Raw genomic sequence first — 13,331 nt, 5'->3', positions numbered from 1 at the left:
GGGGACTTTCTTCAGAGATCATAAATCTGCACTAATCCATGCTCCCATCTGCTGAGATTTACTTCCACTTGTTTGAGAAACTTCAGCAGGTCTATTGTCAGGATGAAAAAGCTGGATGGGCTAATGAAAGCACAGTCTAGCCATGATAACCCAGGTAGTTTTGCCCCTTTCTCATTCCTTTGCCATCAGAACAAGTCACTTAACTTTGAAGACAGGCAAAAAAGTTACATCACCTTAGTGATCCACAAACATTAGATCTTACAATTTGCCCAGGACAATGACTGTATCATTTTGGGTTGGAAAGCAAGAGGTAAGAAGGAAAGCATGGTGCTCTCAGTTTAGTGCTACCTGTTCCACCTGGTTCCAGAAGCTCAGTCTCATGGTTCACGCAGTGCATGAGAAGGCAGAGATATCACACAGGGCTGTGCAGGGGTTGGAATAAACACTTGGCTCCATCACAGACTCTTATGCAACTGCAGGAGATTTACACGGTTCACAGCTTCTTCTGGAAAGTTAAGGGAGAAGTCCCTGCCACGGTCTGTGAGCTGTACACTTGGTAGCCGATGCCCTTGGAGCTGGGCTCGAGCGGCATCCAGTCCAGTGGCATCCAGTCCAGCAGCAATCGCAGTGTGCTCAGTCTGAGCTGAGCACGCCTTCACAGCAAAAATAACAATCAAGCAGCAACGTTCTTCCATTTGTAGAACAGCTCAAAGAATCCTTTTTTTAATCAAAAGCTACAATTTATAACAAAAAGCTCAAGTGACAAATTCTTTGGAGGTGACAATATGTAGGATAATTAGCAATGGGAGGGGAGTAGAATTTCTGAGTATTATTATATGTCATTAACAACTTTCAGATCTCATTGAGAGTGCTTTGTTGCACCTCGATCTGTAGTGATGAGTTCAGCTTTATGACACTTTTGCTGAGCCTCCAAGAACCTTTACGTTTACTGCATTGAGTTCCAGTAAATCAGTAGAACTCAAAGTGCTCAACACCTCTATTTCAAACAGCCTGAATAGTGTCCATCAAAGCAAGCATCCCGAAAACGCTCTGTTCAAGGCACTTGTTGAACACTATCATCTCAAAATGTCAGATTTACACTCATTTAAATAATTTGACAGCTTCCAAGACGACACCTGATGAGCACCACATTCAAGTGTCAAGAAGCACAGAGAAAAACTGCCAAAAAAGTTCAATCCAAAGAAATCGTACCAGCTATTAGATGAGTATTATAATACAGCTACTACTAAAAAAGGTTTCTCATTTAAATGGAAAATAAACTTTACATCCAAGACTATTTTTTTTTTTAAATACCTTATATTGCCCCATATCCCTCCCATGTTTCTTGCTAGTGGCATCTCCCAGCTCACTGAATCCTGAAGGCAGACACGTACATGGCAAACAGGAGTACACACAAACCTATAGTAACTCACTCAGTTGAGATGCCACTTTTTTGGGGGGTGGGGTGTAGGAGCCACTGAGAGTTATGAGATTTCAGTATCTTCAGATTAAACCTTTAATGCCTTCTGTTGGGTGTCTAAAAGCTGAATCTCTAAATGAAAAGATTCTTGGAAAAAAACCCACCCAACTTGGCCCTGATTTGCATATGCTCCAGTTATCTCATTGCACCAAATACTATGCGTGTGTTATATATGGGCTTGAGGCTTACTGTGTGTTTGTGATATGCTTTGAGATCCTCTGATGGGAGGTGTTACCTAAATACAAGTAATTTGATGCTTAAGTGTCTAGAATTCCCAGTGGACATCTGCACTCAAGCCCTGCTGCCATCACAAATGAAAAACATTTGGAATCCTTAATGTGATTTTTAATGGACATATGTTCATAACACAGTGCCACCAATTTGGCATATTTAGTGTCTTCTCAAGAGAAGCCCACAGTTTGCATAGCAAGATTGTGGGAGGTTAGGATTGCAGTGTGAGAAAATTTGCACAACACCTGCCTGACTATAATTTAATTGGCAGAAACTAATGCTCAGGGTTTGGGGATTTTTTCCTCCACTCACGACTGAAGAGGCACTAGGACTAATCCTGGCTTACACTGTCAGTTTTAAGCTTTAATTCTGACTTTACTTGTGCTGAAATACAGCCATTTTCTAGTCCACACTTTTCTGAGAACTGAAGTGTTGCTCGTTTACCCTCATTTGTTATTTCTACATATAATGACTTATCTGGACAGCAGAAAGGACTCAGGATTTTTTCTACTTCACCAAAAAGGGGTTCTGCTTAATACTACTGAAGATTATGCCCCATTCTATTTTTAATGAAGTACTTAATGATTTCTTTTAAAAAGAGAACAGTTGGCCAAAATATTTCTGATCAGCTCCACAGAATGTGGACTCCAAACACCACCACTGTCATTATTAAATTGTGTTTGATTTTACCTTTGCTTACAGCAGAGCCCCATCTGGAGGAGTCTTGAGCACCTCTTATCCTCCCAGATTCTTGTTTTCCTTTTCAGGAATGTTTGGCCTTGCAGTGCATCAAGGACAGCTCCTCTTACCTCACTATTTTCTTCCCTTTGCATTTACAAAACATAATAAAAAGCTGTGCAAGACAGATAGAGGATACAGTCCCACGGGAAGCGTTCCTGTGGAGTGAGATTCAGCTCCGAAGTATTTTAGACTCAGAGGGCAGGAAGGCGAGCTGCAGCAGTGACCTGTACTGCTCTGCCAGACCTGCCCATTCAGGGCACACAAATCCCTGCTGGCTGCCTCAGCAAAAGCCTCGCTGGGACATCTCATTACTGGCACAAACCTGAGCGGGTGCTGGGCTATGAACATCCATTGCATAAGATACTCACATCAATTTTGTTGCTGTAAACAACTCCTGGAAACTTCACTAGGTTTCCTAAATTTCCTGTGCTGCAAACTACCATGGACAATATTTTACATGCACAGTAGAAGCCCCGTTGATATAAGAAGTGACAGGTTGGAATGAAAACCTTGCTTCATCGAAACCCCAGATGCTTTGCTGGGCGTAAGCAGACTGAAATGAAATGGCAGCAGCCTTATTTCTACAGTTTTGTCCCAAAGATTCCAGTCTTCACACACCCATCCTGCATGGACAAATGGACCTGAAGATCAGCCTTTACAGGCATGATGGTCTGAAACAGAGTAGGGAAAGATAAAGAGCTGCAAGACAGACAGGCAGGAGAAATTAGAGGCAAGACTTCAGAACATCTGGGGTCATACACCCTTGAAATGAGTAGTAGTAGCTGTTGGTGTCATATGGTGCTGCAAAACATAGTTACACACTTGCCTGGGTATGTATGTATGTATGCATAGAGTGCACTTCACACACATAACAGTGTGCAGCCACATTCCTGAGCAGTTCTGTGCCTTTTCTGAGTACTAATCCAAAGATGAGTTAATATTTTTGTGACCCCCCCACAGGAATCCCAGTAAAATGATATTTGAAGGAGGGGGTTAATTACAGGCACAGTTGCTGATCAGCCTCTTCTTAGCTTGTAGGAATAGAAAATGACAGTTCAGTTCTCAAGACCCTAAAGCCACCTGTAAGCAAGAACTCTCTCCCCTGCACTGAAGGAGACCCAACCCATAGCTTTACATTGCTTGGTTGGTTGTTTTTTTTTTTTCAGAATCCCATGGACAAAAACAAGACCTCTGGGCAGGCATACGTGGTGATTATTCAGGCCTGTCAGTGCTCACTGTTGAACTTTATCCCCAGATCAGGCAATGTTCCCAAGGCGAGTAAACACACCTCGGACGAGCCTCCACTTCACAGCCAACTAGCAAGCATCTGCCTACCCAATGTGCCAACTGCGCTTTGCCCGGACGACCCCCGTGTCCCCAGTTCCAGATACTCTTTGTACTCAACCTTTCCTGCACACTGAGATGTTACGATGCTTTTGGTTTCAAAGCCAAATGGGATCAAAGTTTGGTTAAACGGCTAAATTTTGTAACCGTTTCAAAACAGCAAACCCAGGGGCTAAGAATCACCAGTGCTTCCAGCACTCATTAATCAAACCTGTTAAATGATTACCTCGTCAGGGCTGCTTTGTTGACAACCCTGCACGATGACAGTGTCAGTGGCACTGTCCCAAGACAATTCCAGAGGTGACGTAAAGAACAAGCCTCCCTCACCTCACCAAGTGGGATGGGCACTACCATGAAGTATACTTAAGGAAGAAGGACGCTTCCTTGGAAAACAGCGAGCGCAGGAGTACTCCAAAGCAAGTGAAACGGGAACAGCAGAATCCTGACATCCATCTCAATCTTATAGAAACAGTAAGTAGAACAGCCTCTGTCTTTTCCAGCTGGAAATTACCAGTGAAACAAGTTCTCTATATTGATTTTAAATCAGAAGAACACAATCAAATCAGTTACAAATTCTACCTTTGCATTGTACATTTGATAGTGCATGATAGTTCGCTAACACACCCATTATCTTTGATTTTAGAGTGCGATCGGTATTTGAAATCCATCAACAAGATCTGCTACTGGTTTGATAATGCCCCCACAGTTGAAAGCCGAGGTAAATGTCGTGCCCAAGGTTGTCCAGGGGGATTTGCAGAGCTTACCTCCAGAAGTGAGAGATTTCATTGAAAGTAACGCCAAACTGTGCCAGCCTGAGTGCATTCACATCTGCGATGGCTCGGAGGAAGAAAACAAAAAAATTCTGGACATCATGGTAGAACAAGGGATGATCAAGAAGCTGAGCAAGTATGAGAACTGGTGAGTAGCAGGCAAGAAGTCAAGTATCAACTCAGAATTGCAATTATCCTGTTTGCTTTTAAAACTGCCTGTAGCCCTTCAATATTTGCTTTCCATGAACATTTTGGTACTGTAGCTTACATAGGTGAAATACTGGGGGAAAGCAAACTTTTTTCCTCTAAAAATTAACATACAGCATATTATTCTGTTGGACTATCAATGGTACCTTGTCTCTATTGATTAGTTACACCAGAGAACTGAAATAATGTCAAGAGACTTATGTAACTAATCATTAGCAATGGCTGAATATTATTTAGCAAATACATCTTTTGAAGATTTCTACTATTTTAGTCAATTAGTTTATTCATCAAATACTTTTTTTATGGCATTCAAATAGCTCTGTGGGTGTTCAAATATTATTCAGTACAGGCATTATTCATATCATGCTGAGGAGCTTTGACTGTAATGTATTCAGAAAATACTTTTTTCAAATATTTCATCATCTCTCCCAACTAACCCAACATGAAAGGAGAATATTAACACCAAGTACATACTCAGGAATTATGTGCCGACCAAGAGATCTTCATGGAGGAAATCTGCAAAGACTTTTGAATAACTAAGTGCAGGAATTTGGCAATCTGTTTGCAGACTATTTGGGAGAGAAAAGGGCAAGATTCACCAGATAAATTATTCATTGTTAATTATATGCTTAGCTGTAGTGATGATGGTTATGACAGCCCAAGTAGAACATTTTTATACTCATGGAAAATTTCTATGCACAGAGGTGAAAATGTAAAGCAATCCTCTCTATTGTAAATAGATGGCAAAATTTCTTCAGAGGGGAAAAAGAATCCCTTTAATAAACTCCTTCACTTGTTACAATCATGCTAGGCTCAGTATGTCTTCTGTGATGCCTCTAACTTAAAGGGCTATGCCAATCCACTAAGCTGGATTGTGATCCCACAGGCACTCGTACCAACACTTCGAGGGCTTGCTTGGCGTCCGCTTTGCTTGAGGCATCACTTTGCGGTCCCCATGCAAAACAACTTCACACTGATGAAAGTGAGAATTAAATGAGATTAACTTTTCCCTGGAAGTTAGAAATAGAGAACGAGACTGAGGTAACAGGCAAAGGACTACTGACGTGCAACCAGAAATTCCTAGGCCATATAATTTGTCAGTCATACTGGAAAGTCTTGAAACAATCTGTATGAGAGAATGTATGACTTATTTCTGAGATTGGCTGTTATACTGGCTCTGTCACTGTAGATTTGACTTTGCAAAGCATTGTAGTCTTTCATGCTAAACCAACCCCACAGGAGAATTAAGTGGTTCTATACTGATAATTAAAGTCTAAATTTCTGATTTTTGGTGAAATGCAGCTGGCTGGCTCTCACTGACCCAAGAGATGTGGCAAGAATCGAGAGCAAAACAGTCATCATCACTCAAGAGCAGAGAGATACCACTCCGATCCCTAAAACTGGAACTAGCCAGCTGGGTCGCTGGATGTCTGAAGAAGATTTTGAGAAAGCCTTCAACACCAGGTTCCCAGGGTGCATGCAAGGTAGGCAAGAAAAGGATGGCAAATGTTGAACTTCTACGCTTACAGAGACAACACTAGTTACTGCATTCTTTAAATAAAGATTTTAGCTGAAGGATTACATTTCTACCAGTGAAGTTAGTAATTTTGTTGGTTTTGTCCTTAATTGTACCCTAGATCCAAAAGCCTGTGCAAGGATTTTTATTTTCAGCCTTCTCTTCATAAAGAGGGATGATTTTTTCTCAGGAAGTCAGTCCCCAAGCAGCAGGTAGGAAGTGAGGTGAGAAGAGAGGACCACCACTCCCCAGCAATAATTTCAGGTTCAGCGACTTACACCAACAGAGAACTTGGCCTCCACCCACCTTTACTACTGGCTAGGCAATTTGTCTGAACAGCTGCTTTCAGCATTTAAGATAAAACTTCTTGCTACACAAGTAGACAAACAGAAAACTACAGACCTTTAAACATCACCAGAAACACCTACAAGACAAACAGCTTTTAAAGGAATGAGAAACAGGCCCCATGTTGGTAAATACTATTTGAAAGGTTTCTCATTTTCTACTCCCTGTTTTACAGGACGTACAATGTATGTCATTCCCTTCAGCATGGGGCCTATCGGGTCTCCGTTGTCCAAGATTGGGATTGAGTTGACAGATTCACCGTACGTAGTGGCCAGCATGAGGATCATGACGCGGATGGGAACGGCTGCTTTGAAAGCCCTGAGCAACGGGGAGTTTGTAAAATGCCTTCACTCTGTTGGATGTCCTCTGCCTCTAAAAGGTAAGAGACATTGAAACGTCACCCCTGGAAATTCTCAAGGGCATTTTTTTAGAGCAGACTGCAGGGTGGTTTGTGTAACAGCACTAGGTGCAGAAGTCAGCTAAAGGAACCACAGCTCAATGAGAGTTTCATGGAAAGATGATTATCCCAAGTACTTACCAGGGGGTTTCCTTTGAAGCATCTGGTGTGGGTTGCTGTTGGAGACTTGACGCTGATGAAACAACAGTGTGATCCAGCACTGAAATTGCTGCATTCATGAGTAAAACATTCTGTTCTGCAGAACCCTTAATCAACAACTGGCCATGCAACCCGGAGTTAACGCTGATTGCCCATCTTCCGGATCGCAGGGAGATCATTTCATTTGGCAGCGGTTATGGAGGAAACTCCTTACTGGGGAAAAAGTGCTTTGCTCTCAGAATTGCCAGCAGAATTGCCAAAGAGGAGGGCTGGCTAGCTGAGCACATGCTGGTAAGAGCTATTAAATCATGTGTGTTTGAACAGCCATTAAACCCTAAATTAGCTCAACATAAATACATCACATCTTGCTATCAATGAAATTAGTCTCATACGGATAGCCCTGTAACATTAGATATGCATTGTCACATGGCAGGCTTATGAGAAATAGGAAACTGCTTGCAAGGTTAAGTACCAAACATTTCAAAATAGTGCTTGTAAAAATCAGAAACCGAGAAAGATTGGTAACTTCTGGCAGTGGCGACGTGTAGGCAGACCCATGTACTTGTGCAGAGCCTAAAACATCAACACCAAGCATCCACATTTCCCCTATAAATCTAACAGGAAAAGATTAATGAAAGTTATCTTTCATGTTATAAAGAGGTCTACGCACTCAAAATCTGCAGATATTAGGCTTAGTGAAGGAGTTCCACATTGTATCCTTCCTGCCTTTACTTTCTGCTGTCAGTTAAACATTTTATTACTATAAAATATTACTAAAAAAAGAATTTCAAAGTGCATAAGAGAACAGTCTCAGAAAAAAAATATTTGTGGACCCTGAGAAGCACAGAAGTACCCATACATGAAGTGCTTTCACTTCACTCCAGTCAAAAGAATATTGTTTGGTTTTCTTCAGTCTCAGCTGAAACACAGCTGTATGCAGTCTGCGTACCATTAATCAGCAAAATAAAAATAAATGCTGGAATTCTGTACATACCTGATGTTCTTTAAGAACGTAAGAACTCCTTACAACACTCTAAAGCCAAGAAAAATAGGCTTTTTGATTAATAAAGTACAATTGGAGTTATTTGTCAGCCCTATTATGTGGTGGTACTTCTGCAGGAAGAAGTTTGCATAATCAAATATTTTATCATTACCACATGCTGGGAAACAATCTTCAAAATGAAAAGCGCAAGGAAAAAAATGATCGTGTTTAACACTTGCATTAATTTTTCAATAGATCCTGGGCATTACCAATCCAGAAGGTGAAAAGAAGTATTTTGCTGCAGCATTCCCCAGCGCGTGTGGAAAAACTAACTTGGCCATGATGAACCCAAGCCTGCCAGGATGGAAAATTGAGTGTGTGGGTGACGACATTGCATGGATGAAATTTGATGAACAAGGTACAGAACTGAAATTGGAGCAATTTACAGTCCAAGATGGGTTGCTTTTAGGTGGAGCAAGGCATGCTACAAAACTCTGGGTACAACTAGAACAGTTTGGTTTACTTTTTTTTGTCCTTTAACTGTCAGGCAACTTAAGAGCAATCAATCCAGAAAACGGCTTTTTTGGTGTGGCCCCTGGAACATCAGTCAAAACAAACCCCAATGCTATTAAAACCATATTCAAGAACACCATCTTTACCAACGTGGCAGAAACCAGCGATGGAGGTGTCTATTGGGAAGGCATCGATGAGCTGTTACCTCCAGGAGTAACCCTGACCTCATGGAAGAACAAGGATTGGAGCCCAGATAACGGTACCCTGGCCCTCTCCACAGTCTCTGTTGGCTTTCTCCACTGACTTCAAGTTAGTTCTGCCATTAATGACCTTTTAATTTTACTCCACAGGGGAACCTTGTGCTCATCCCAACTCACGATTCTGCACTCCAGCCAGCCAGTGCCCCATCCTGGACCCTGCATGGGAATCTCCTGAAGGCGTGCCTATCGAAGGGATCATATTTGGAGGCCGCAGACCTGCTGGTAAGAGATGCAATAGCTGAAATGCTGACCACAGGAGGCTTGAAACACAACTGGGCATAGACACAGGCTTTGCTTTCACAGCTGTGAAAGCAAAGAAATAACCGTGTTAGTCAAACTTCTCTGCATTAGCCTTTGACACACACACACAGCCACAAATATTTCCACATCCGAATTGATAGCTTTTAACCCAAAGCAGGTGACAGATAATAGGACAGGGCTGGAGAGCAATCAGGACCCTCTAGCCCAGGTAGCAGAGATGTAGCAAATTGCTATACTTGTCTCTGCTGCAGTTTAACTAGTTCAGATTAGGAACCAGTTAGAGAGATGAACTGGTTGTAGACAGCTTACAGGAAAGACAGTAAGAGAAATTGATCTGTTAAAGGTCACCTAAAGTTGGGGAAAAAAAATAGAAGTAATGTCAGGTTTGAGTCTAATATGCTGGCCACCAGATTCTATTTCCAGTAAAATCTGCTGGAGATTCTGAGGCCCCAGGTATCTCCCACTGAGCACTGAAACATGGATGGTGTTCAGTAATCGGTAGCCAGGTTTGCATACATTCATATAAACTTATTTGCTGCAAGAGAGCAGGAAATGAACTGGTTCTATAATGTATTTTAATTTTTCCTGACTCTTAGTGGCACACATACAGCAGTATCTCAGGTAGCAAAACCTGTTATAAAAATGTTTCAAGATCTCTAGTTACTGAAGTTATCCTGTCCTTTACAGGTGTGCCTCTCGTATATGAGGCCTTTAACTGGCAGCATGGAGTATTTATAGGAGCAGCTATGAGATCTGAAGCAACAGCGGCTGCTGAGCACAAAGGTAAATCAAAATTTAATCTGCCTACCTGTATTAAAAGCAATCCTCTCTGGACTGCCTGCTCTGTCCTTTCCCTCCTGGCTCTTTCACATTTCAGTCTTGGCAGCTAATTTTGCAACCTGTGCATTTTCACAATAGAAAATATTTGTACTGGAATTAAAAGCCAAATTCTCTGTAAAAGTCAAATTAAGCAAAACAATCCCCTAGGTGGCAAGCATACAGAACAGGGCACAGGCACGGGGTTGCCAGAAGCCTTGATATGGAGTTCTTGTTACACTCTGGGATAAATAAACTCTCTCTTCTGTTAGAGCTTAAGGTACATACTTGAACAATGAAAGCCAGCTCTTGAGGATCTCAGTTTAGGCTGCTTGACTCAAGATTTAAGAAACTGTATTTACACTGGTTAAAAAAATTGATTTGAATATTTCTTTGTACATCAAAGCCAGCGCTTGTGTTGTTTCTTAAAGCTCTTTGATTCAGAAAGAAAGGTGGTTAAGGGACCATTGGTACTAAATTCTGAGGGGACCCAAATGCTTTAAAATAAACTTGCTATTTATTACCTTAAATTCTCCATTTGTGATTTGAACAGGCAAAATCATTATGCACGATCCATTTGCCATGAGACCTTTCTTCGGCTACAACTTTGGCAAATACTTGGCCCACTGGCTCAGCATGGCACATCGTCCAGCTGCAAAACTACCGAGGATCTTTCATGTGAACTGGTTCCGGAAAGACAGCCAAGGGAAATTCCTGTGGCCTGGCTACGGAGAGAATTCCCGTGTGCTGGAGTGGATGTTCAACAGAATCAAAGGGAAAGCCTCTGCCAAGACAACTGCCATAGGTTACATCCCCACTGACGCTGCTTTGAACCTGAAGGGTTTAGAAGATGTCAGCTTGACCGAACTGTTTGATATCTCCAAAGAGTTCTGGGAAAAGGAGGTAGAAGAAATCAAACAATACTTTGAAGTTCAAGTTAATGCTGACCTCCCCTACGAAATTGAAAGAGAAATGCTTGCCTTAGAGATGAGGATAAAACAGTTGTAGCTGATTAAAACCACCATTATTTATCAATCCACACATACTAAGACAAGACAAACACATTTTACCAAATCACCACTGGAAGCATAACAGCACACTGTTAGGCAGAGAGTTATAATGAAAAATAGGTCTTAGTTTAGTTAGAATGTAGGTAGGGGCATTCTAAAAGTTACTCCAGACTTAATGATCCGTAACAACATCAGTTGTTGGGAATAGGCAAGCAGCCATGGGAACGTACATGCACATCATCTTCTAAGCCCTGATCTGCCACTTACACGCGCATACAGCCACGACACGTGTGAATTACTTGCCTAGTCCTGCATATAGAATCCAAACCAATCCAGCCTCCAAGGTGTATGTAGCACAGGGTTTCTACCACACGAGCCGCTCTAGTCTCAGAAACGACAGGAAAGAAGAAACAAAAATGAGATGCTGTATATATGTATTACCTAAACATATTTCATGGCTTGAATATTTTTTAGAAAAATGAAGTTGTAACGTTTATTGGAGAGAAAGATGACTTTGTATTGCTAATGCTTATTTAAGATATTGCTATTATATATGCCTCATGTTCCTGTGATTTCCAGATGTTTTGAATGGCTTGTTCTTTAAACTATTGAAATAAATGTTTATACAAAATATGACCTAATTTCCAGTATTCTCACTGTGTATAAACTATGTGAATATAAATTGGGCCTCCTGTCAATACCACAGCACAGAGTAACTCACACATGGAAGTTAAATGTTGACTAGCATTGATCTGCTGCTTGAGTTTAAGCCACATACTGTCTTTGCAACTTTATTCAAGCCAAAGGAACGATCCAGAAATTATAATACCAGCTGGGAGCAGCCATCCAGCTAGTAATGTGCTCTCTGTAACTGGGCACTGTTAGTTACATCAGGCATTTATAAAATAAACTACCCTCTAGGAAAGCTCCACATTAGGACTTTGCTCATTTGCTAAAGTCACAGGATTTATCTCTGTTCCACACACAATACCTTGCTTTTGCAGGAAAAAACAATGGAGTTGTTGAAGTAAAGGTAGTTTGGGAAGAGTTTTCTGGATTTATTGAGATGCCTAGAGCCTTACAGCTCAATGATAACGGGGTAGACTTCCTTGTAGGTCCAAGATACTAAACCCATCCCATATTCTCCCAAATAAAAGTGTCCTTCACAGGCTTCCTATGTCCCTGGCAGGTATCCTACTTTTTTCACTTTGAATGCTTGATCTCCCCAAATATATTGCAAATATTTGCTTAGCAAAAAGAAAATCACTTACATTGTGTAATAAGCCTTTTTATAGACCTCGCTTCCTTGCTAAACAAACAGTACCAGGGCTGGTCAACAAATGCCCTTCAAAGTTTGCTAGGAGAGGTCACATAGCCTGGAAAGCCTCTACCTACCTCCTGACTCCATGTTCAGGACTTAACACAAGTGTTATCAATTCTGAAGTGAATAATACAGCATAAGTCAATAGATAGATCACACTGAACAGACAATAGAAAGCTGTGACAAAAGCAGAGCAGTACACTCTCTGTAGAGATGATCAGCACCTGACCTGTTTGATGGCCACAAGCCACATCTGCAGGTCTCCCATGGTGCCTGCTTTCCCCTATGCACTCAATTGGGCTCCAAATGAAAAGAAAAATCAAGGTGGAAGACAGTAAATAAGGCAGAGGAAGTGAGCCAAGAGAAACTAGTATATGCACTCCTCAGACTCAAGGACTACTACCACGCATATAAAATAAAGTTGTTTATAATGTAATTTCATAAATAGTTGATGAAAGGCTTGGCCCACTTCCAAACTGATATGACAGTATTGGACCTGGCAGTTGGATACTTTTAAGGAAGAACAAGGAGATCAAGAAAACATGCCATGTGAATATCAGAGAGTTACAGCCAGTTACAGTCTCAGAGTTTCTAATGGGTCTCATGAGAGGATCCCAGTCCTGAGCTGGGAAAAACCATTCCAAGCACATTTTGAAATGCTGCCCAGGAGATGTACAGAAGCTCAGGGCTTTCCAGAGCTCTTCTGGCAGCTCCAGTGCGCTGCTCCACCTTCTCAAACACAAGCAGGCTCGACATTCATTGAATGTTACAAAAGAAAGGACTCATACTTCATGCCAGAGGGCTCTCTGCCAAAGGCCCAAGCCCATGGACATGGGAGAACTGAGCAACACCCAGCCCATACAACACTGCCTGATGAGGGGATTGGTACCATCACTTACGCCAATCTCATTAGTTGGGTGTGTGCTGTTATAAGGGGCTAACTGCCTTGAGAACATCAAACCCCATCCCAACACACTG

General features: G+C 41.7%; 1 protein-coding gene across 1 annotated transcript; it reads left to right on the top strand.

Moving 5' to 3' along the window:
- The first annotated feature begins 4,197 nt into the window (after positions 1-4,197).
- PCK1 (phosphoenolpyruvate carboxykinase 1) lies at positions 4,198-11,665 on the top strand. Its single transcript, XM_084271418.1, has 10 exons — positions 4,198-4,267; positions 4,440-4,714; positions 6,076-6,257; positions 6,810-7,013; positions 7,294-7,481; positions 8,428-8,590; positions 8,720-8,944; positions 9,036-9,167; positions 9,894-9,989; positions 10,576-11,665. Exons 2-10 carry the CDS (start codon positions 4,491-4,493, stop codon positions 11,028-11,030), a joined length of 1,869 nt encoding a protein of 622 aa, XP_084127544.1. The 5' UTR covers positions 4,198-4,267; positions 4,440-4,490; the 3' UTR covers positions 11,031-11,665.
- Positions 11,666-13,331: the final 1,666 nt, after the last annotated feature.

Source organism: Gallinula chloropus, assembly GCF_964237585.1.
Source record: "Gallinula chloropus genome assembly, chromosome: 16".
NCBI classification, from domain to species: Eukaryota; Metazoa; Chordata; class Aves; order Gruiformes; family Rallidae; genus Gallinula; species Gallinula chloropus.
This window is presented reverse-complemented; position numbering and strand designations above follow the sequence as displayed.